This window comes from Mirounga angustirostris, unplaced genomic scaffold (genome assembly GCF_029215605.1).
Source record: "Mirounga angustirostris isolate CCGP_5_RB_7025 unplaced genomic scaffold, mMirAng1.0.hap1 SCAF_13, whole genome shotgun sequence".
NCBI lineage: Eukaryota > Metazoa > Chordata > Mammalia > Carnivora > Phocidae > Mirounga > Mirounga angustirostris.
The window spans coordinates 90017969-90042586 of record NW_026991721.1 but is presented as its reverse complement, the minus strand read 5'-3'; the positions used below and the strand labels follow the sequence as shown (position 1 = coordinate 90042586).

The 24618-nt window shown below is 39.5% G+C and overlaps 1 protein-coding gene and 2 pseudogenes across 1 annotated transcript; 1 reads left to right on the top strand and 2 right to left on the bottom strand.

Annotated features, from left to right (window-relative positions):
* The window catches only part of LOC135362416 (olfactory receptor 8B8-like), a 111218-nt pseudogene that overhangs the window by 35259 nt on the left and 51341 nt on the right, over positions 1–24618 (bottom strand).
* LOC123857705 (olfactory receptor 8B12-like) lies at positions 566–2878 on the bottom strand (annotated as a pseudogene).
* On the top strand, positions 17044–18089 carry LOC123857707 (olfactory receptor 8A1). The gene has a single exon (XM_045894802.2). The coding sequence runs from the start codon at positions 17044–17046 to the stop codon at positions 17971–17973; it is 930 nt and encodes a 309-aa protein (XP_045750758.1). The 3' UTR covers positions 17974–18089.

Genomic DNA, 24618 nt, shown 5'->3' with positions numbered 1-24618 from the left:
ATAAAGAAGATGTGGTATATATATACAGTGGAATACTATTCAGCCACAAAAAAGAATGAAATCTTCCCATTTGCAATGACATGGATGGAGCTAGAGAGTATTATGCTAAGCAAGATAAGTCAGTCAGAGAAACATAAATACCATATGATTTCACTCATATGCGGAATTTAAGAAACAAAATGAACAAGCAAAGGGAAAAAAATAAGAGAGAGAGAGACAAAGCAAGAAACAAACTCTTAACTGTACAAAACAAACTGATGGTTACCAGAAGGAAGTGTGGGGGAATGGGTGAAATAGGTGATGGGATTAAGGAGTGCACTTATTGTGATGAACACAGGGTGATGTATGGAACTGTTGATTCACTATATTGTACACCTGAAACTAGTATAACACTGTCTATTAACTAACGGGAATTAAAATAAAAACTTTAAAAAAGAAAAAAAATGTAATATTAAAAAGTTATTTTTTTAAAGTTATTTATTGAGAAGTTACATTAAATTACTATATATAGAATCAGATAGTAAAATGCTAAAATATCATACTTTCAAAATGAAATCTGCAAGGGCAGCAATAAAGCAAGTAAATGTGGTAGAAAGGAAAACAATGTAGATTAGAATTCTCAAGGGTCTGGATTCTAGTCCCCCTTGTGGAACCAGTTAGGTGTAAGGCCCTGGAAAACATACATAATATTTCTAAGTTTCCAATGTCTATTAAATGAGAAGGTTAGATAAAATGGTTTATAAGCCCCATACAAGATTAAATGATTTGTGATTATAGAAAAAATGCATAAGACAGTCTTGGAATAGTCAAGGTAGGTCAAGGGACAAAGAAAATAGATATGCATTAAGCATTCATCCAAACATAAAGACTTAAAATTCTCTTTCTTTACAGAAGAGGAAAAAAAAACTGGAACTTGGATCCCTCATTTAAAACACACACACACTAACAAAGCACTGTATCTCCTTCTCTATATACTACACTCTCAAAAATTTTTCTTTCCAAGGTTTTCCTCAAGGTAACTTTGACATCCTTGTTCCTCAAACTATAGGTCAGTGGGTTTAACATGGGCACTACAATGGTATAGAACAGAGAGGACACTTTCCCTTGGCTAAGGGGCAAAATGGAAGGTGGTTTGAGATACATGAAATCCCCAGAACCAAAGAAAAGAGATACCACAATTATGTGAGAGCTGCACATACTGAAAGCTTTGGACCTGGCCTCAGTGGAGTGAATGTGGAGAATGCTGGAGAGAATCAGAGCATAAGAGATGAAGATGGTGACAATGGGCATTCCAATGTCAATGGCCACACGGACAAAGACCACCAGCTCGTGCACATAAGTGCTGTTGCAGGAGAGCTCAAGGAGAGGAAGGATGTCACACATGAATGATTGACAAAATTGTCAGCACAGAAAGTCAGACTTGCTATGCTTCCCATGTGGACCATGGTCCCTGAAAATCCCATCACATAGACCCCCAACAAAAGGAATAAACAGACCTGAGGAGACATGGTGACAGTGTACACCAGTGGTTTACAGATGGCAACATAGCAGTCATATGCCATGGCTGACAGGAGGAAGGACTCAGAAATGACGAAGAAGCAGAAGAAAAAGAGTGGAGTCATACACTCTGCGTGCAAGATGATGTTCTTCTTTGAGACAAAATTCTTCAGCATTTTGGGGGTGATGGTCGTGGAGTAACAAATCTATCAAGGAGAGGTTGAAGAGGAAAAAGTACATGGGGGTGTGTAGGCGAGAATTCAACCCAATCAGGGTTATCAGTCCCAGATTCCTCAGCAGAGTGACCATGTAGAAACCTAGAAACAGGGAGAAGAGAGGGATCTGGAGTCCCGGCTGGTCTGTTAAGCCTGCAAGGATAAACTCTGTCACAGAAAAGTTCTTAGCTGCCATTTTCCTCTTGGGGATGGGTGGAGGAAGGGCAGTCTGGGGAAAAGAAAAGAGAACCAGTTAGAAAGAAACACCACCACTCTCTCAGTATCCATCCCCCACTTTGGGGAATGGAATCCACAGAGAGAGATTTGAACATTAGTATGTTAGGAAGGTTTTTACTGTTTGCAATGGATCTGTCTTATACCTCAAGTGACTTTAACTTCCAGAGAGAACAGTTAGAGTCTAAACTTTGCCTCCAGAGAGAAAGCAGTAATTTATTCATATCCATATAGATGTTTTTTAGATATTTAAATTAGTCCATTTTCTGTCCTTCTCTCTCCTGCCTATGCTTCCATTGCTGACACCTAAGCCTCTTCCCTGAAGAGGGTCCTGTGAGAAGACACTGTGACTTCTCAGAACCCCCACAACTGGGCCACTGCTGTCAACCAAGAAGGTGAGGCCACATTTTTCCAGTCTCCCCTAGATCAAGTGGTTTAATGATCATTTTTTAAAGCTAACACTTATTTAAGGTGTTCCTATGAGAGGCTATGTACTAAAAGCTATGTCACAATATTATTATCCCAATTTGCACATGAGACAAAGGAGTTAGGTACCTAGTGGAAGTCCCCAAAATACTGAGGTGCAGCCTGAAGGTAAACTTTGGCAGTCTTTCACATTTGACTCATAACCACTAGGTTACCTGACTCACCAGGGTTAGGAACATACTCACCTTCCTTTAGTTCAGATCTATAAAGCTATTATTCTCTACTGTTTCTTGACCACATTGTTCTGGAACCCAAAAATGACCATAATGAATAGAAAATGATAGGTTGAGGGCGCCTGGGTGGCTCAGTTGGTTAAGCGACTGCCTTCGGCTCAGGTCATGATCCTGGAGTCCCTGGATCGAGTCCCGCATCAGGCTCCCTGCTCACCAGGGAGTCTGTGTCTCCCTCTGACCCTCCCCCCTCTCATGTGGTCTCTCTCTCTCTCTCTCATTCTCTCTCTCAAGTAAATTTTTAAAAAATCTTAAAAAAAAAAGAAAGAAAATGATAGGTTGAGCTAAGAACTCTCTCCTCTCAGTCTGGTGCAAAGGATCAGAAACTCTTAAGTTATCTTTCAGGCCTTTCTGCACTGAAGAACATGATTTCCAGTTGTTAATTTGCCCAAAAGCCCCTCTAGCTATAAGGAAAGAGACAGTGCCTTTTCCTGACCAGAGGACAACAGGAGAATAAGGAGTTTTATTAGGATTACAGATCTCAGTGGCCTGATAATTAAGACAGAGATTCCCTGAAAACATTTCATCAGAGATTACTTTCCCAAAGGAATAAGAAATGTTTGTTTATACCCTTGATATTGCTTGATTTGGCTCATAAAGACAATTACTTTAACAAGTATTTATCCAGTACTATTAAAAGAAAAATCATTGTGAAAAAAATTATCATCATTACTATTTCTTGAATACATAGTAATGTACCTGACACAGAACCCTTCTACTGACTTCTGGCTGCCAAGAATCCAAAACACTATATAAATATATCCTTATTAATTCCTCACAATAATAATACTCATTTTAAACATAAGTTGCTCACAGACAATTTGTTTCAGAGCCCACATGCCTAGGTCTGTCTGACTCCAGGCCTCTATTTTGTAACCACTAGACTAAGCTTCCTCCTGATGAAAGTTACTGAAAATCCATAAAGCTAGGGTCCTTGCCTTCTTGGATCTGGCAAACTCTTGTAAAGTAACTTATTTGTTACTTTATGCAATATGCAATAAAGTTATGCAATAACTTTAATAAAAAGAAGTGGCAAGAATAAGGAAAGATTAACACAAAGGGTTATCATAAATTAGGGTAGGATATTCAATAATCTATTCATATCCCAATTCATTCTAGGAATAATTGCACTACATCTAGCTCAAAAAAGAAGGTAGACTTCTCTGATCCCCTAACCCTCTCTTCCCATGGAGTATAAGTTTAATGGTACAATATCTATCAGGTAAATGTTCCCAACCTCTGCCAAGAACAGCCTTTTTCTAAATTACTAACTGGTCAGAACTCCCTTTGACTGTCCCTGCCTTCCACCCATTTTTCTTGGACCACTATTCTCTACTGGCTTTCTAGCTTCTTGGTGCTCTCAAATTGAATCCTAGTGGATCAGATTCTCAGTGTAGGGACACATCCAAATTTGTTCTTCCTCTTCTGTTGCTTTTGTCTTTTTCTTGTTTTTTCTCTTCATACCAGCTTCTGCCTTGACAAAATGTCTATCCTATGACTTGATCTCTCAGAGCTATAGTTACTTTAATATCAAGCCCACACACTAACAGAATTTTAGACCTGAAAAGACTTGGGAAATTATCAAATCCAGTATTTCCCAAACCTGGCTGAGCAACACAATTACTTAGAGTGTTTATTAAAAAGAAATTCTGGGCTCCCCACCCAAACCTTCTGTATCAGAATCTGTATGGGTATGAGTACAGTAGCTGTATTTTTTTAATTTTCCCAAGTGATTACAATCTCATCAACTTTCGGATCCACAGAACTAATATTTACCCCCATCTTACATACAAAGACACTAAGGAGATCCCGAGAAGTAAAGCCATCTGCCCAAGGTCACAGATTGAATTTAGGTCTCCAGGCTTCCAGTTTCTCCTAGTCCGTGGGCCTATAAGCCCTCCTGCTGAGCTGGAATACAAAAGATCAGTGTTCATGGATGCCAGGACAGCTGGAATCTGTGGGGCAAGGCATGGAGAGGAAAAAGCCAAAGAAAAGAACCCTCAGGCATGCGCATCAAGAACTCCTTTGAGTTAATAGCTGAATTCTAAATTTTGTCTGTGCATGGCAAGACTCCAGATGTCTAGAACACAACAGCTGTTTGGAGTCTAGGAACTGAATAGAGGTCACAGAGGATGCACAGTACTGGGGAGCTATTAGACTTCTGGCCTAGTGAGAGTGGAGAAGTTTTGATGAACAAACCAGACATTAAGATGAGACCCCTGAAAAAAAAAAATGAGACCCCTGAAATCTATACCCTAAGAGTGAGAACTAAGCCATCAGACTAAGGACAAAATGGAACTAGACCCATCATAACAAAGGCTAAATCCAGGTCTCAGCAGGATCAAGGTGATCTGCTAGTAAATTAACTGCATCCCAGAACAAAATGCAACAATCTGTAGAGAAGAACAACATAATCCACTGTCTCTATAATATATTTACAATTCCAGCATCATAAAATAAAAAATTACTAGAAATACAAAGAAGCAAAAAATATGACCCATTATCAAGATGTAAAAATGGTTAGTAAAAGCAGATCCACATGTGACTTTAATGTTGCAATTAGTGGACAAAGACTTTAACTACTATAATTATTTATGGAAATTTAGACAAAAGAAATACCAAATTGACTAACAGATAGAAAATCCCAACAGATTTATAAAAACAATAAAAAAAGGAAAATTTCAAAAAAAACCTTAAAACTGAAAATATTAGAAATAAAGAATTCATTAGGTTGGTTTAATAGCAGACTGGACACAACCAAAGAAAGGATATTGAAAGCAAAACAGATCAACAGAAATAATCCATACTAAAATACATATAGAAAAAAATAATAATAAAGAGGAATATAGGAACCAAAATCTTTAGAACAATGCTAAATGGTCCAACATATGTGTAATTAGAGGTTCAAAAGGTGAGTTGAGTGAGAATTGGGGGAAAGAAGACTTTTTAAAATAATAGATGAAATGATCATATCATTTTTATCCTTTCTCTTATTGATGTGATGTACTACCTTGCCTGATTTATTAATATTGAACCACCCCTTGCATTCCTAAAATAAATCCCATTTGATTGTGGTGAATGATTTTTTTTAAATGTATTGTTGGATTTGGTTTGCTAGTATTTTGTTTAAAATTTTTGGATCCTTGTTCATCAGAGATACTGGCCTATAGTTCTCTCTTTTTTGTAGTATATTTGTTTTGGTATCAGGGTAATGATGGCCTCATAGAATGAATTTGGAAGCTTTCCTTACTCTTCTACTTTTTGGAATAGTTTAAGAAGAACAGGTATAAAATATTCTTTAAATGTCTGGTAGAATTCACCTGTGAAGCCATCTGGCCCTGGATTTTGTATATCATAAGTTTTTTTTTTTTAATTTCTGATTCAATATTTATTGCTAGTAATCAGTCTGTTCAAATTTTCTATTTCCTTCTGATTCTGTTTTGGACTGTTGTATATTTCCAGAAATTATCCATTTCTTCTAGGTTGTCCAATTTGTTGGCAGGTACTTTTTCGTAATTACCTCTTATAATCTTTTGTATGTCTGTGGTGTCAGTTGTTATTTCTTTTCCCTCATTTCTAATTTTATTTATTTGAGTCCTCTCTTTTTCTTGCTGACTATGGTTAAAGGTTTATCAATTTTGTTGATCTTTTCAAAGAAACTGCTCCTGTTTTCATTTATCTATTCTATTGTTTTTTTATTTATTTCTACTCTAATCTTTATTAATTCTTCCCTTCTCCTGGTTTGGGGTTTTGTTTGTTCTTTTTCTAGCTCCTTTAGGTGTAAGTTGGGTTGTGTATTTGAGATTTTTCTTGTTTTAAAGAAACAAGGGCCTGAATTGCTATAAATGCGTCTTAAAACCACTTTTGCTACATCCCAAAGATTTTGGAATGTTGTGTTTTCATTTTTGTTTTTCTCCAAGTATTTTTTTATTTCCTCATTGGTTTCTTGGTTGACCCATTCAGTGGTATCGTGTTGTTTAGCCTTCATGTAGTTTTGTTCTTTCCAGATTTTTTCTTGTGATCAGTTTCTAGTTTTATACCATTATGGTCAGAAAAGATATGTGATATGATTTCAATCTTTTTGAATATATTGAGACTTGTTTTGTGCCCTAACATGTGATCTATCCTGAAGAATATTCCATGTGGATTTGAAAAGAATGTGTATTCTGCTGTTTAGGAGTAGAATGTTCTGTATAAATCTGTTAGGTCCATCTAGTCTCATATGTCATTCAAAGCCAATATTTCCTTTTTTATTTTCTACGGATGATCTATCCATTGATGTCAATGGGGTGATAAAATCCCCTACTGTTACTGTATTACTTTAAAACAATTATTTTACATATTTTGTCTAGTTTTTTAATTGCTTTTGGTAAGATGGCAAGCCCAATGTAAGTTATTTGTCATGGCCAAAACCATAAATCATAACTATTTAACTTCACTTAGCTGGCCTTTCATGGAGTTCCAAAGCCTGGAAGGAAGAGAGAGGGAAAGACCAAGAGAAACAAAAGAATATATTCATAAGAATATATGCCTGGAATATAGTAAGCACTCATTCAATGTTAAGTACCAATATTCTTAATGCTTCCTGTTCAAGAATACTTGCAGCATGTTCAGAATACTAGAGAATGTATTTTCTATGAATGTTCCTATTGAATATGTCATCTTTGACATATACCAAGATTATATTTTTCTGAAAGGTACATTCAACAAATATGTCCTACTTGTGTAAATATTCTTCAAATGATTAGTCTTCTTAATATAAATAATGAAATAGCATGGAGAAAATCTTAGAGGATTTGAGGGAGATTGGGTCATGGTTTTATAGTCTTCCTGGATACCCCCATTAAAAAAAAGCATAACTAAATAGCAAGCATAATCCCATTAACAACATCTATGACAAAAATAAGTGATATGTTATCCCCTTTACCTCCAAACACAAGCAGATGGGCACAAACCACCAAGAGCTTAAAATCTGCTTAGTATCAGCATCTGTGCAGGAAGAAACAGAAGGAAGCAACAGGACATCTGGCAAACCTGAAACTCCAAAACAACTAATCGGTATTCCAAGTAACTCTCAAAAGGCCAATTTGAAAATAGCACCTAAAACTGGAAGGGATTTTGCATTCTCCAATAGTGTGTGAATTTAAATTACTCCATACTAAGATCTGAAGGAACTACAGTTTTCAGACTATGAACTCTCAACATAAAGCAACCAAATCTCCCTACAAGAGTAGGAATAAAACCCAAACTAAACAGAACAAGGCAGATAGAGACAAAAGAAAGAAAAGGTCCAGATAAATGTAGAAAGGGGACAGAGCCAGGAGATCTCAGACAGTAAAGTCATCATATTTTTTAACACCTCACAAAAGCAACAGAATAGGGAGTTCTACAGGTATGTAGTCAGAAAAAAAACTAATTTGATATAAAAACGAATACTAGAAAAGAATCAAAAAGAAATTCCATATAAAATTATAAGTAAAAAGAAAAATTTTCTGACAGAAAATGTGGAGCAAACCACAAAGACATATTGCATTAGTCTGCTTAGGATACCATAACAAAATACCACAGAATGGGTCACTTAAGCAACAGAAGTATATTTTCTCATAGTTCTGGAATTCAGAGTTCCTACATAGGTGATGTCTCGTGAGGACTCTTCCTGGTTTACAGGTGGCTGCCTTTCCAGTATTTCCTCACATTGGGGAGAGAGTGAGCTCTTCCTTGTCTTACGAATGGCACCAGCCCTATCAGATTAGGACACCCCCCCCTTATGTGGCCTAATGTAACCTTTATCACCTCCTTATATAGGTTCTGTCTCAAAATACAGTCACATTGAGTGTTAAGCCTTCAACATATGAATTTGGGGGTTGGGGGGAACACAACTCATTCCATTGCCCATGACTACAAATAAATGCATACTATTACATTATTTCAAAATGAACTAAAATACATGAAAATGTTACAAGGTATGAGAGAACAACAAAAGTCAGAATTAGAAAAACTTACAAATTGGGCAAGAGAACCCAAGAAATTATTAGAAATAAAAGAAAAAATAATTTAGAAATATGGCTGAATTAGAAGTAGCAGAGGAGCTAATAAACACAACAGATAATACCTTAGGAGAAATAGAAGGTGAAAAGCGGGGTAAGAAATAAGAGAGAGAAAAGAAATGAAGAGGGTTTATGGGAAAGCAACAAATACAGACACCAGACAAAGAAAATCTACTCCACATAGAGTAGGAGCTACAAAGGAGAAAACCAAAGCAAAGGGCAGAATAGATAATAAAGACTATAATTCATGGATCTTTTCCTAGTGTCAAAAAAATTTTTTTGAAGTGACATATTGAAAAGAATCATCACACCTAAGAAAATTGCCCCAAAATAAGTATCAAAACATATCCCAGTGAAATTATTGGTCTTTTTTAATAAGAGATCCTTTGAGAACCATGTAGCCCGAAACTTCCTGGTTCTTTCTGAAAAGACCTAGAAACAATAACCAACCCAGAAGCAATGAGCCTCTCTAGCACCTATTTACTGTCTTGAAATTCCATTTCACTACTAAAATAAAGCATATTTCCTGGAGAAATGATCGATTCCTGATCTGAAGAATGAAATATATGAGATGAGCTCAGAACATCTTGTCGTAACAGATAAAAATTAGTATTAGAGACTAGGAGCACTCCTGTCAAAGACTCAAGAGACAAACTGAAGAGAATTCCACAGGCCAAAGATAGAAAATTTGAGCAACAAAAGGATAATAATTGTAATGACACATAAAATATGTTTAAAGTGATGAGAGTATAATGATTCTAAAGAAAAATAACTGGTCACCTTTGGAGGATAATAAGAAACCAAACCATTATTTTGAAAATCAGAATATGAAGACATATAAGTGTTTTTATCTGAACTGTGGGTGGATAATGAGCCTATGCATGAGATAAAATTGCATTGAACTAAATGTACACACACACACACAAATGAGTACAAGTAAAACGGGGGAAATCTGAATGAAATCCACAGGTTGTATATGGCAGCATGGGTGTGTGGTATTGTGATGTTGCAGTATAATTATGCAAATGTTACCATTGAGGAAAACTGTATGAAGGGTACACAGGATCTCTCCCCACTATTTCTTTCAACTGCACCTGACTCTGTAACTATCTCAAAATAAAAAGTCTAAAAATCATTAGCGGGATGCCTGGGTGGCTCAGTCAGTTAAGCGTCTGCCCTCCCTCAGGTCATAATCCCAGGGTCCAGAGTCTGCTTCTCCCTCCCCTTGCTTGTGTGCTCTCTCTCTCTCTCAGACAAATAAATAAATAAAATCTTAAAAAAATAAATAAAAATAAAAGTCATTAGCAACATTTTCATGAGTAAGATATCGCTGAATATAATCTCTAAAAGTAAATTTTCTTATGAACATTTTCCCTTTGTGAATAAGAATATGCATGAAGAGTTCTTATAATTCTACCTCTTACATCCTCTTACATCCCTCAACCTCCCGCCATTCCACAGTGGCCATCTACAGGTACAGGGTAACAAGTTCAGTGTTCCTTATAAACTTAACATCCCTCTACTGAAGTTCTGGTTTGTTTTAGTAAAGTATTTTCATTTGTTTCAGAAACATTTAAAATAAACAGTTTCAGCCTAATTGATTATGCCTACTGAAGAATAACATTGAGTAGTAGCCATAATAGTAGTAACCGATGATGTGGATTGTAGTAACAAATGGTGGCGGTGGTGAGGATGACGGGTTGTTGGCTATCAGATATTTGAAGGCTGGCATAAGACTCTTAAGTTTCCCAAGCTGAAGATAAAAGGAAAATTAACACACCTGGGAGACAAACCATGCTTCACAGCAGAGGAGGACACCAAGACTCTAATTGCTCCTTCAGCACAGACTCCGGGCTCCGAAGTGACTGCATCCCAGGAGGTTCTGCCTGTGTGTTATATAAACAGACCTCCAGTCTCCCAGTCTCAGTGACCCCATTTTTCATAACTGTGCTGGCCCCTCAGAATACATTTAGGACTAGATACAAATCTGTATGGTTCTCTCCTTTCTTGCTGTTTATTTCCTGACTACTAGAATCAAGGCATCCCCTAAAATTTCCAAGAGACCGTGTTGTTTTTTTCTCACCACAGGTATTCAATTATGGATTTAAAGCAACTGTATGAGAAGAATATTTCTTCCATGAACTCCTATTTCTAATGCAGTCTTTATTTCTAACATTTGTCTATCTTCATCTCTAAGCATCTTTTCTTTGTGTGCTGTGTTCTCATCATCAGCAATCCCAAGCCTCTGATGGTCTGGTAAAGCTAGAGGTAATCATTGCAGTAACTGATATCAAATACACAGATCATGTTTGCCTATTTTATACCATTAGATGATTATAGAAGTAAAAAATTAACTTATTGCTGTCTAGGATTTTCGCCATCTGCACCACACTGAGTGGTGTTTACCCTGCACTGCTTTGTAAAGCACTTTGATTTCTGGTAATGGTATATTCAAGGTGGTTTTTCTGTTTCTTATTAAGAGGTGAAAATTGGGTACAGGGGATATGTAAGATTTTTTAACCTATTGTTATCCAGAAGAAATTTGTTTTCTCCTCTAATAAATGGAAAAAAAGTTAGCTACTTCTGAGACTAGTTATTGTGAAATTAAATGCCATACCACCAATAACTTAACATATGAAGTTTACAATGCAATGCAGATTTTCTTATCTTCACACCACATCCTAAGGATTTAAAAACTGTTATATCTAAGAAAAGGAAATACAGTTAGTGCCAGAGTTATTATTATTATAGGAATCAAATGAGACAATGTATTATAAAGTACTTTTAAAAAGCAGGTTACAAAATGTTTTTTTTTAAATGCATATATATTTATACACATGTAAGATAGATAGATGATAGATAGATAGATAGATAGATGATAGAAAAAATCTAGAAATATAGTCATTGCCACTACTAGTCTCCAGATCGCGGGGAAATGGTGTTTTTACTTTTGCTCATTTGTATTTTTTTTAAGATTCATTTATTTTAGGGGGAGGGGCAGAAGGAGAGAGAGAGAGATTGAGAATCCCAAGCAGACACCACACTCAGCAGGGAGCCCGACATGGGGCTCTATCCTACACCTCTGGGATCATGACCTGAGCCTAAGGCAGAGGCTTAACCAACTGAGCCACCCAGGCATCCCTGCCTTTGTAATTTCTTAAATGCCCCTGAAGTTAGCAATGAAATCCATCCTGCATCTCCAAAAATTCAATAAATTAAGTTTACTAAATAATAATAAAGTGCTACCCAAAGATAAGCTACAGCAAAACAATACAGTTTAATGGAAACAAAACAGATGATAGTCAGAAGTCCTGGGTTATAGCCTAGTTTTGCCTCTACTAACTATATGATTTGGGGTAATGTTTAGAGCTCCAATTTACTAGAGGATGAAAAAAAATAATGTAACATTCCTCTTTTCTCATTGCTGTGCACAAGCTAAGACATCAAGCGTAAAGCACTTTCAACCACCACATCGCTTAGAGCTGTAGGTGTGCGGATATACAAGGCTGCACACTTGGGTGTGCAGAAATGAGCTCATGATCAGGTGAGAAGGGTTTGAGTTCTAAGTCACTGATCATTAGTATGCTTCAAGCAAGTCACTGAGGATCTGGCACTTCTTTTTTTAAGATTTTATTTATTTATTTGAGAGAGAGAATGAGAGAGAGCGAGCACGAGAGGGAAGAGGGCAGAGGGAGCAGCAGACCCCCTGCTGAGCAGGGAACCCGATGTGGGACTCGATCCCGGGACTCCAGGATCATGACCTGAGCCGAAGGCAGTCGCTTAACCAACTGAGCCACCCAGGTGCCCCTGGCACTTCTGTTTTCTTAATAGGAAAATGGAAATAAAAATCCTAGTCAGAACACATTTCTCCTCATACCCAAAATTTTAGGAGTTAGAGATTGACCTTTGAGGGCATTATATAAAAGTTAGTAATTATATGAGGAAGCAATAAAAAGAGTGAGAACTTAAGGTTTTTAGCCTAAGCACTATATCTTAGAGATGGGATGTCTGTAAGTATCAGGTCCAGCAAGGATGATCCATGCTTCTTAGGGACATGTTGACAATTTGAGTACCTTGTCATTAGGGAGATCGTGGAGCCTGGCTTCATGCTACAATTTGAAAATCATCATCATAACAATAATGGCCTTTGGGCACTTACTCTGTACTATATTATGTGCCAGTGCCCACGCTGCACCACAGATCAATTAAATCTGAACCTCTATGGGTGGAGCCCAGGCATCAATACTTACAAATGCTCCGGGTGATTACGGTATACAGTCAATGTTGAGAACCACTGTCTTAGAGCCTCAAGTCCAGTGAAAAACTAAGAACAAATTCCAGACCAAATTCCTAATGACAACTCACTTTTATGGGAATTGAGTGCTTGAAAAACTATTTCTAAATATGCATTATCCCATGTTATTTTTACAACCACCTTTGAAATTGATATTACTGATTTCTTTTTTTTATTTAAATTCAATTAGCCAACATATAGTACATCATTAGTTTCAGATGTAGTGTTCATCACATCACATGCCCTCCTTAATGCTCACCACCCAATTACCCCAGCCCCCCACCCACCTCCCCTCCAGCAACCCTCAGTTTGTTTCCTATAGTTAAGAGTCTCTCATGGTTTTTCTCCCTCTCTGATGACTTCCCATCCAGTTTTCCCTCCCTTCCCCTATGATCCTCTGCACTATTCCTTATAGTCCACATATGAGTGAAACCACATGATACTTGTTTTTCTCTGATTGACTTATTTCACTCAGCATAATACCCTCCAGTTCCATCCACATTGATGTAAATGTTAAGTATTCATCCTTTCTGATGGCTGAGTAATATTCCATTATTTATTTATTTATTTATTTATTTATTTATTTATTTATTTATTTATCACATCTTCTTTATCCATTCACCTGTCGATGGTATCTCAGCTCTTTCCACGGTTTTCTATTCTGGACATTGCTGCTATAAACATTGGGGTGTAGGTGACCCTTCAGATCACTACATTTGTATCTTTGGGGTAAATACCTAGTAATGCAATTGCTGGGTTGTAGGGTAGCTCTATTTTTAACGTCTTGAGGACCATCCATACTGTTTTCCAAAGTGGCTGTACCAGCTTGCATGCCCACCAACACTGTAAGAGAGTTCCCCTTTCTCCGCATCCTCTCCAACACATTGTTTCCTGTCTTGTTAATTTTATCCATTCTAACTGGTGTGAGGTGATATCTCATTGTGGTTTTGATTTGTATTTCCCTGATGCCAAGTGATGTGGAGCATTTTTTCACGTGTCTGTTGGCCATTTGGATGTCTTCTCCGAAGAAATGTCTATTCATCTCTTCTGCCCATTTCTTGACTGGATTATTTGTTCTTTGGGTGTTGAGTTTGATAAGTTCTTTATAGATCTTGGATACTAGCCCTTTATCTGATATGTCATTTGCAAATATCTTCTCCCATTCCATAGGTTGCCTTTTAGTTTTGTTGACTGTTTCCTTTGCTGTGCAAAAGCTTTTTATACTGATGAGGTCCCAAAAGTTCATTTTTGCTTTTGTTTCCCTTGCCTTTGGAGACGTGTCTAGCAAGAAGTTGCTGCGGCCAAGGTTGAAGAGGTATTCTCCTCAAGGATTTCAATGGACTCCTGTCTCACATTTAAGTCTTTCATCCATTTTGAGTTTATCTTTGTGTCTGGTGTAAGAAAATGGTCTAGTTTCATTCTTTTACATGTGACTGTCCAATTTTCCCAGCACCATTTGCTGAAGAGACTGTCCTTTTTCCATTAGATATTCTTTCCTGCTTTGTCAAAGAATAGTTGACTATTGAGTTCCGGGTTCTCTATTCTGGGTTCTCTATTGTTTTCTATTTATCTGTGTCTGTTTTTGTGCCAGTACCATACTGTCTTGATGATTACAGCTTTGTAATGTAGCTTGAAGTCCAGCATTGTGCAGCTTTGGTTTTCTTTTTCAACATTCCTCTGGCTATTCGGGTTCTTTTCTGGTTCCATACAAATTTTAGGATTATTTGTTCCAGCTCTGTGAAGAATGTCGATGGTATTTTGATAGGGATTGCATTGAATGTATAGATTGCTCTGGGTAGCATAGACATTTTAACAATATTTATTCTTCCAGTCCATGAGCATGGAATGTTTTTCCATTTCTTTGTGTCTTCCTCAACATCTTAGTAAGTGTTCTGTAGTTTTTAGAGTACAGATCCTTTACCTCTTTGGTTAGGTTTATTCCTAGGTATCTTATGGTTTTGGGTGCTATTGTGAATGGAATTCATTCCTTAATTTCCATTTCTTCTGTCTCATTGTTAGTGTATAGAAATGCCACTGATTTCTGTGCATTGATTTTATATCCTGCCACTTTGCTGAATTCCTGTATGAGTTCTAGCAATTTTGGGGTGGAGTCTTTTGGGTTTTCCACATAGAGTATCATGTCATCTGTGAGGAGTGAGAGTTTGACTTCTTCTTTGCCTACTCAGATGCTTTTATTTCTTTTTGTTGTCTGATTGCTGAGGCTAGGACTTCTAGTACTGTGTTGAACAACAGTGGTGAGAGTGGGCATCCCTGTCATGTTTCTGACCTTAGGAGAAAAGCTCTCAGTTTTTCCCCATTGCGAATGATATTCGTTGCGGGCTTTTCATAGATGGCTTTTATGATATTGAGGTATGTTCTCTCTATCCCTATACTATGGAGAGTTTTAATGAGGAAAGGATGCTGTATTTAGTCAAATGTTTTTTCTGTATCTATTGAGAGGATCATATGGTTCTTGTCTTTTCTTTTATTAATGTAGTGTATCACACTGATTGATTTGTGGATGTTGAACCACCCTTGCAGCCCAGGAATAAATCCCACTTGGTCATGGTAAATAATCCTTTTAATGTACCATTGAATCCTATTGGCTAGTATCTTGGTGAGAATTTTGGCATCTGTGTTCATCAGGGCTATTGGTCTGTAATTCTCCTTTTTGGGTGTTGTCTGGGGTCTTTGTTTTTGGGATCAAGGTAATGCTGGCCTTGATCTCACTGGTTTTGGGATCAAGGTAATGCTGGCCTCATAGAACGAGTTTGGAAGTTTTCCTTCCATTTCTATTTTTTGAAACAGCTTCAGAAGAATAGGTATTAGTTCTTCTTTAAATGTTTGGTAAATTTCCCCTGGTAAGCCATCGGGCCCTGGACTGATTTCTTTGTCAACAAAAAACATCTTGGAATACAAGGACTCCTCAGAGGCAAGAAAAAGCTTCATTGCCCTGCAGTTTGCAAACCAGGGAGACATGGCCTGGGGCTACAAACCAAAGTAGCTCTGTCAGGGAAGTTCAGGCTCGGGGTTTAAATAGGCAAAAGTCTAGGGCAGGCTCTGTGCCCTTTTGGACATTGGTCAAACTCAGGTCCCAAGCTGCAAGTTTCAGGAGCAGAGTGGCAAGCAGGATATACAGCTCGCTATTTCTGGTAACCGTTTCAGAATATGGCAGCCACTGAAGAGCATGACAGGATGCGTTGCGAAGGGGTTTTTTTGAAAATGTTGCTGAATTTTGTGCAAGCTTGTCATCTCAGGCTGTGCTGACTGGTTTTGTTCCCTGTGGTCATTTGGCCTGACTAAAATTTTATTTTTCTCCCTTGACATGAGGGCACCCATCTTGCCTGTCAGCCATTACTGTCTAATTATTGGGGCTTTTTGTTCTCATCTTCATCTTTCAGATAGAGACATTGACTTGTCACTCAGTGATACAGTTGTAACTACCATACTACCCTGACACTGTGTGGATTTGAGATGGGTATTTGTGCATTCACACTCAGAGACTGTTTGGGAATTGCACGGATGACAAGGAAATTTTATTTCTGAAGCAAAATACATCTCCGAGTACAAAATATGAAATATGCTGCTTGTTACCTATAGGATAGAGGTTTTCAAACCTGAGCATGCATCAGCATCACAGGAGAGAGTGTTAAACCCAGATTGTTGGCCCCACCCCCAAGGGTTTCTGATTTGGTAGGTCCTGGGTGAGGCCTGAGTTTGTATCTCTAACATGATGCTAACGCTGCTGGTCCAGGGAATACACTTTAAGAACCATTGCTGTAGGATATTTGAGAAACATAAAAGTGGTAAAAATCCCAGATCTTGCTCCCTTTTCCTTCTCACCCTCATGATCTCGGAAACACCCAGAGGCTGGTCTTTCTCCCTGCAAACAGCAAGATGAGGGGAGGATTCATCAGGAAAGAGCCCAGGATCACCCAGCTGACCCCAAGTGCTCAAAACTAGCTTCACCCAAAAGTCCAAGATGCAGCCTTTCATGGGCTCTTCTCTTCCATCCCCACAGGGCTCCCAAACACAGGAGAATGGCTGCAGAAAATCACTCTACAGTGACCGACTTCATTCTCAGGGGATTGACAAATCAGCCAGAGCTCCAGCTCCCCCTTTTCTTCCTCTTCCTTGGGATCTACTTGGTCACCATGATAGGGAACCTGGGCATGTTCACACTGATTTGTCTGAATCCTCAGCTTCACACCCCCATGTACTACTTCCTCAGCAATCTGTCACTTGTGGATCTCTGCTACTCCTCTGTCATTACCCCGAAAATGTTGGTGAATTTTGTGTCAGAGAAGAACACCATCTCCTATGCAGGGTGCATGTCACAGCTCTACTTCTTCCTTGTGTTTGTCATTGCCGAGTGTTACATGTTGACAGTGATGGCCTATGACCGCTATGTCGCCATCTGCAGCCCTTTGCTCTACAATGTCATCATGTGTCATCAAGTCTGCTCCCTGCTGGTGGCTGTGGTCTATGCCATGGGGCTCATTGGCTCAACAATAGAGACTGGCCTCATGTTAAAACTGTCCTATTGTGAGCTCTTCATCAGTCATTACTTCTGTGACATCCTCCCTCTCATGAAGCTTTCCTGCTCTAGCACCTATGATATTGAAATGACAGTCTTCTTTTTGGCTGGATTCAACATCATAGTCACCAGTTTAACAGTCCTTGTTTCCTACGTCTTCATCCTCTCCAGCATCCTCCGCATCCGCTCCACAGAGGGCAGGTCCAAAGCCTTCAGCACCTGCAGCTCCCACCTTGTGGCTGTGGGGATGTTCTATGGATCTACCGCATTCATGTACTTAAAACCCTCCACGGTCAGTTCCCTGGCCCAGGAGAACATGGCCTCCGTGTTCTACACCACAGTGATCCCCATGCTGAACCCCCTGATCTACAGCTTGAGGAATAAGGAGGTAAAGGCCACCATGCAGAAAACACTGAGGAGAAAAGTGTTTTGAGGAAATGTTATTCTTTCTCAATTTTAAAATTAAGTTGTTTTAATACCAGAGGGAAGCCCCCTGAATACTTATCCAAGCGTGATGGGAAATAGGCGCTTGACTACATGGTTGGATGAATGCCTCCTCCCCTTCTTCCCGCTTCCTTCCCTCCCTCTCTGGACTCCCATTTCTGTTTGAAATCAAATTATTTCAAGTTCATGTTTTCTTTCACTTGAGATCCATTTTCTCTGTCCTGAACCCTTTGGTAAACATTTGCTACCTTAACTGTAATTTAACATAAATTTTAAACTTTCAGCATTGAGTTTGAAAGTCATCCATTGTTTTATTACCTTCCCTATAGAAAATATTACTCAACCCAATTCTTTTGTGTGTGTGTGTGTGTGTGTGTGCCAGGGAGTACACAGGCAAGGAGAGGTGAGTGTGAAAGTCACCAAGAAGTGAGACACAGATCCTTGCTCATCCAGACCTCTTCTCATCTCTTCACTCCTCTCTACTTGTTCTTGCCCAAGAACCTCTACATGATCCCTTGTGTAATTTCGTAGTAACAATAAAAATACTAAGAGCCAGTCACATATTTTGAGGTGCTTACTCTGAGCCATGCAACTCCCCTAAATGCTTTATATGCATTATTTCAATAATGCCTCACAACACGTAGGTACTATTGTTATCCCCATCTCACAGATATGCAAACTTGGTTCAGTAACTTGCTAAGGTCACATAGCTGGCAAACAAACAACACTGGGATCCAAATCTAACTCAGAGCCCACAGTCAGCTCTCACGCATTATCCCTTCACCTTTAGGCCGACACTCCTTTTGAACAGCCTCTTAAGCTTGACCTAATTATGCTTTTCCAGTTTTAGATACCTCCAAAAAAATAATTTCTCATATCCCCACCTTTTATCACCTGCCCTAGCCTCTTTCCCTTTGTAGACAACTTCTTCAAGATGACTAAGGAAAGATTACACCAGAGTGACCAACTTGACCCTGTTTGATGGGCCCTTTCCCAGCATTAGCACTGAAAGCCCTACATCTCGGGAAATCTCTCAGTCCCAGAGAAAGCAGGATGATTGGTCACCCTAGATTACACATTGCTGCAAAACCTCTTGTCCTGCTTAAATAATTGATAGATCTACTGTCAGACTCTCAGTAAATCCAGTGGCCATGGGGCAAATTTCCCCCTGCTCCCCTTGCTTATAATGATATCAAGGATAAAAGGGTTTTAGACTCAGCACCTGACATAGGGCAAAGGATTTATGGATATCCTCTTGTCATTTATAGCTATTTTTGGTATACTATTGTATCAAGCTGTGGTTTATTATGGGAAACAGAAATAACTAGTTTTCTTAAGCAGAAAGGAATCTAATACAGGAAACTAGTTGCATACAGATTTTTGAGTGACTGGAGAAGGAGTGAGGTGGCCCCCAGAGTGACTTCACAGTAGACATGACCTAGGGGTCCTACTGTCCCTATCCCCACTGCCCCCATGAAAATTGCCTCTCATACTCATGAATAGCAGAACCTAGGATGAGCATCACCTGGAAACCTGTCAGAAATGCAAATTTTCAGGCCCTCTGTAGGCTCCGGGCCTATAGAATTAGTCACAATCTGTGCTTTAATAAACCTTCATGTGATTCTGAGACAAAATGAAATATGGGAACCCCCTCCTACCACCTTTCCAATGACAGTTAATTCACATCCCAGGGCTCCAGCTACCAGAGCATCTGGGTATGTAATTTTTAGTTTTTAACCTGACCAGAAGGAGAGTAGAATGGATATTGAAAGAGCCATTCCCAAGTGGCTACCCATTTTTTCCTAACCTTTCTCCCGAGATAAGATCACTACCACTATAGAGGCCTGCTGGTTAGAAAAAAAACTAGGAAAATACTTGTTAGCTGAAGGTGAGAAACCATAAAGCCAAATAAATTGGTGAATTTCATTGTATCAAAAATTAGGATATTTGTTCAGCAAAGGACACAGGGGATGGAGTTAATAGAAATAGAATGGAAGACGATATCTAACTAGCCTATATTAGAAACGCGGGCAAACCAACAAGAAGAAAAACATCAACAGAAAAAAATGGGCAAGGTATATACAACAAACACTTTACATGACAAAACCCAAAGGGCCACCAAGCATGTGAAGAGATGCTTAAACTAATTACTAATCAGAGCAGTGCAAATTAAAACAATGAGCTCTCTCTTTACACCCACCACTGGGTACATAAAAGGACAGGGTGCGGCAGAGACTTGGCAGCAGTTAGAAGCAGAGGATTAGCTACAAGCGATAGAGCCTAGAGCTCGAGGGCTGTACGAGATCTACAACATATTACTTATGTATATAAAATTACATGCACACAAACCAGGAAAAAAAAAACACATTTAGAAAGAAAAAATAACATAAAATATACATTAAGTAGGTTAGAATGGTTACCCAGAGAGATAAGACGCATGGAAGTAGGGAGTGGGGAAAAGAGAAACAGAAATAAAAGTTCCTTTTTCTAGACTCACCACCACCCGCCCCCCACCCCCAGATGCATACCAATCAACACGCCCCAAGAGTCCTGGCTCAGAGCTGGCCACTGAACTGCTGAATGGGGAGACAGGCAGGCCCACCCTCAATATCCGTGGGGCCTGGAGAAAGATTCTCTAAATATTTGGAAGTTAAAAATCAAGCTAACAAAATGTTAAATATTTTCTTCTTCCTACCTTGACAAATATACCTTCATAACAAGCTAAAATGCCAGGTTCAAATTTAGAAATCTCAGAATGCTAACTGTTCTGCACCAGAATGTGATATTAAAGGAAGACTCTGCCTGGTCTCCAGCCCCCTGCCCACAGCCACAGCATGCTCCCTCCATGTCCCACCACCAGATCTGGCTCCCTCTGCAAGGGGCTTCACGCAGACACATTTATGGATATCCTCGCATCCAAACTCTATCTATGTCCCCCATACACAGCCATCCCCTGGTCATTCCTTTGGTCTCGGGGTGAACAACCAGCTGCGTGATCTACTTTTAAGGGATGGACCTTAGGAAGAGCATTATAAGCAGGTCAAGGGTATTTGAGCAGGGAATTCTGGTATCCCAACATTGAAAGCAAGTCCTAAATGAGGTACAGAGGTTCTGGCTGAGCATGTCCCCTTAGATCTGTTTATCCTGTGGGAAGGGGCACAGCCAGAGAAGGGCTGAGGACAGAACACCTCTCACCAAGTCTAAGAAGGCTGTTATGGAGGGAGATGACCTTTGCCCATGTGTCTGCCCATAGCTACTTCTCTCCCTGACTGGCAAGTCCTACAGTTGAGATAAGTTTGTCCTTCATATTACACTTTACAAAGCATCTTTTTTTTTAGAGTGAATTCAAATTTATATGCAGAAGACTATTATGAGAAAGCATATTAAGTTTGAGATAACTTTAATTTCAGCTTTCTCAGGGGTTTTTTCTACTTGTTATGGGTGTGGCATAGAGTTTTCTTAAAAAGAGAGGAAAGCTATGTGAGTACATAAGCTCTTTTCTCATTTTTCATACCATTAGAGATAAAAAGAGTGTGTACACAAGGAACATCCTCTCTCATGTGTCCTTTGAGAAGTATACTCAGCCTAAACTTCAAAGGGTCTCTTTCTTTTTTTTGCCTGTAGTTAACAATATGGTATTGTATACTTAAAAAATTTGCTAAGATGGTAAATCTTATGTTGTGTTCTTGTCACAAAAAAATTTTTTTAAATAGGAGACAGAAGGAAACTTTTGGAGGCGATGCATATGTTCATGGTATTGAGTGTGGTGATGGTTGTTTTCATGGATGTATACTTACCTACAAGCTCATCAAGTTGTATACATTCAATATGTATGGCATTTTGTATATCAATCACATCTCAATAAAGTGTTTTTCTTTTAAATGGCATCTTAACGCTCAATAGCAATCAATACTTACCATCTTGTGAGACCATCTTATATACTGTTTACAAACAAAAATAGGGGGCGTCTGGGTGGCTCAGTCAGTTGGGGCTCCAACTCTTGATTTTGGCTCAGGTCATGATCTCAGGGCCATGAGGTAATGGGATGGAGCCCCATTGGACTCCATACTCAGTGGGAAGTCTGCTTCTCTCCCTCTCCTTCTGCCCCTCCCCCAACTCACATGTGCATGTGCTCTCTCTCTTTAAATAAATAAATAAATCTTAAAAAAATAAGATAAGAAAAATAGGGCTAAGTGAGTTATCCAAAGTGTGGAAAAAACAAAGACCACCAAATGAGAACAAGCAAAGGCTATTTATTCAGAGCTTGCCATAACAGGGAGCCAGCCACTGTCACTTACCTTTGGTAGAGAGACTCCTAAGTAGGCCAGGGAGTGAGAAAGGGGGGAAAGGCTTCAGTGGTGCTCTAATTGGAGGATGTTGGCATGGGGAAGCTGGAGGCAGGCTAACTAGAGCCGGGGCTCCCTCTGTGATTGGTTGGGGGAATATATTTGGCTTTCTCTGGTCCGGAGTTGGAACAGAGGGCAAAAATCAGCAAAGCAGTCAACAGCTGAATCCTGACCACTCTGGGCTAATTATTGCAGAGGCTGTGGTTTGGCTTCACAGGCTGGTTGCTGCAGAGGTTGTGGGGAAGAATTCTATTTTTACACAAGGTCTGGCCATTATGTGTTTGTGTATTCAGTTCCTCAAAAGTTACACAGCAAAAAACTGATACTATGGTCCCTGGTCTTTTGACTGCAGCTATCAAAGTTCATGCCTTTTGCACTTCTGTATCCTGCTATGCATTCCAGAGCTTTATAGAAGGCTCTCATGTAGTTGAAACAGCTTGTGAAAAGTCCAGGACAAGGGTGTGGAAAGGATAGTCTTTAGCATCAAATGCACAGCAGTTTTTGAATAGGAACCACAGTCCAGAGTTAAAACCTTCATTTGGAAAGAGAAGAAAATGCTGTTGTAATAATCCCAAGCAGAGTCTTGGGGTTCCATTCTCATTCAGAACCACAAAGTAAGAACCTTCAACACATTTAAGCAAACTCCGCTCAAATCCCACACCAATTATGGAGGGTCGCTGGCCCATAGCTTCCCTTTCCCTATCACCACGCTGAAAATTCCTTTGTGAGGGTTTAGCACAAAGCAGTGGAGCTCCACCAGCTCAGGGGCAACTCAGGGTAAGCAGTCTGGCACCAGGCCCAGCTGAAGTTGGATCCTCTTCCAGCAAAGACTCTCTCAAGGCCAAGCCTCCCTCTAATTACCCAAGGCCTGGACAGTTAGAGAAGCATCTCCTTCTCCTAGCATAGATAACTGCTCAGAGCCACCTGCTGAAGCTGTCCTGTCCTCACCCTGCCTGTCCTGGGATCCCTCCTCCTGTCTCTGCCTCCCCACCCTCACCCATCCCTACCCCAGTGCTCAGCAGTATCTTGGGGCTTGTACACACAGCTGCAGGGCACTTGCACTCTGAAGCCCTGGAGGCCAACGGGGAATCGCGTTCATAGCCTTGGGCTTCCTCTTGCCACTCATGTTGCTGGCCCAGGAGTTCCCCTCCAGTAGGTTGCTGCCACTACATAATGCAGTGGGAGTCTCCACCACCTCATTTCCTGTCTTTGCACGGAATTTAGAGTAAGGCAGCTCCAAGTGTGAAGCATACGTTGACCAAGTTTCATTACTTGGGGCTGGGCTGAAAGCAATGAAGCAAGCAGATGAAGCAAGTGCTTAGACACCAGTAAATCAGGACACCAGAAAGATTTTAGAAAACATCTCTACAGTCTCCCAGTTAAAAAAAAAAAAAGAAAGCCAAAAACTAATTTCAGAATAGAGGTAATTTTTGCTTCATTTCAAATATTAAAATTATATTTTCAATTTCATGTGGCTGAGGGAGAGTGGGCACCATGATTGTCTGGCCACATAATGGCCAGACCTTGTGGTCTGAGACCCCAATGTAACTGAAATATGTCCTTGACTAGTATCATGTGATCTCACTGATATGAGGAATTTGAGAAACAAGACAGAGGATCATAGGGGAAGGGAGGGGAAAATGAAATAAGACGAAACCAGAGAAGGAGACAAACCATAAGAGACTCTTAATCTCAGGAAACAAACAAGGGTTGTTGGAGTGGAGGGGGGTGGGAGGGATGGGGTGGCTGGGTGATGGACACTGGGGAGGGTATGTGCTATGGTGAGCGCTGTGAATTGTGTAAGACTGATGAATCACAGACCTGTACCCCTGAAACAAGTAATACATTATATGTTAATAAAAAAAGTTTTTTTAAAGGAAAAAAAAAAAAGAAATATGTCCTTTACTGATAGAAGAGTGGGTTTCAAACTTTAGCCTGCATCAGAATGACCTAGGAGGCTTAGGAAGACAGCATGTAGGGCTGTACCCCAGAGCTTCTGATTTACTAGCTCTGGGGCCGGGATTGAGAACCTGTATTTCTAAAAAGTTCCCAGGTGATGCTGATGCTGCTAACTTGGGGACTGCACTTTCAGAATCACTGCTTTAGTTACTCTCTAACTAAAGTGTCCATGTAAGCCACTTTATCAGTATGTATAAGGCTTGTCTGTTTCACCAGGAAGTTCTTCAACCTCCTTATTTAAGGTTGGGTTGGGATGGGCAAGGAATGAGTCCGCGAGACTGGCTGCCAGCATTCTAAAAACCCAGCAATGGAAAGAGCATCAGGATGTC

Bases quoted from the DNA above. Each gene is read 5' to 3' on its own strand.
- LOC123857707 (XM_045894802.2), top strand. From the start codon at position 17,044: ATGGCTGCAGAAAATCACTCTACAGTGACCGACTTCATTCTCAGGGGA.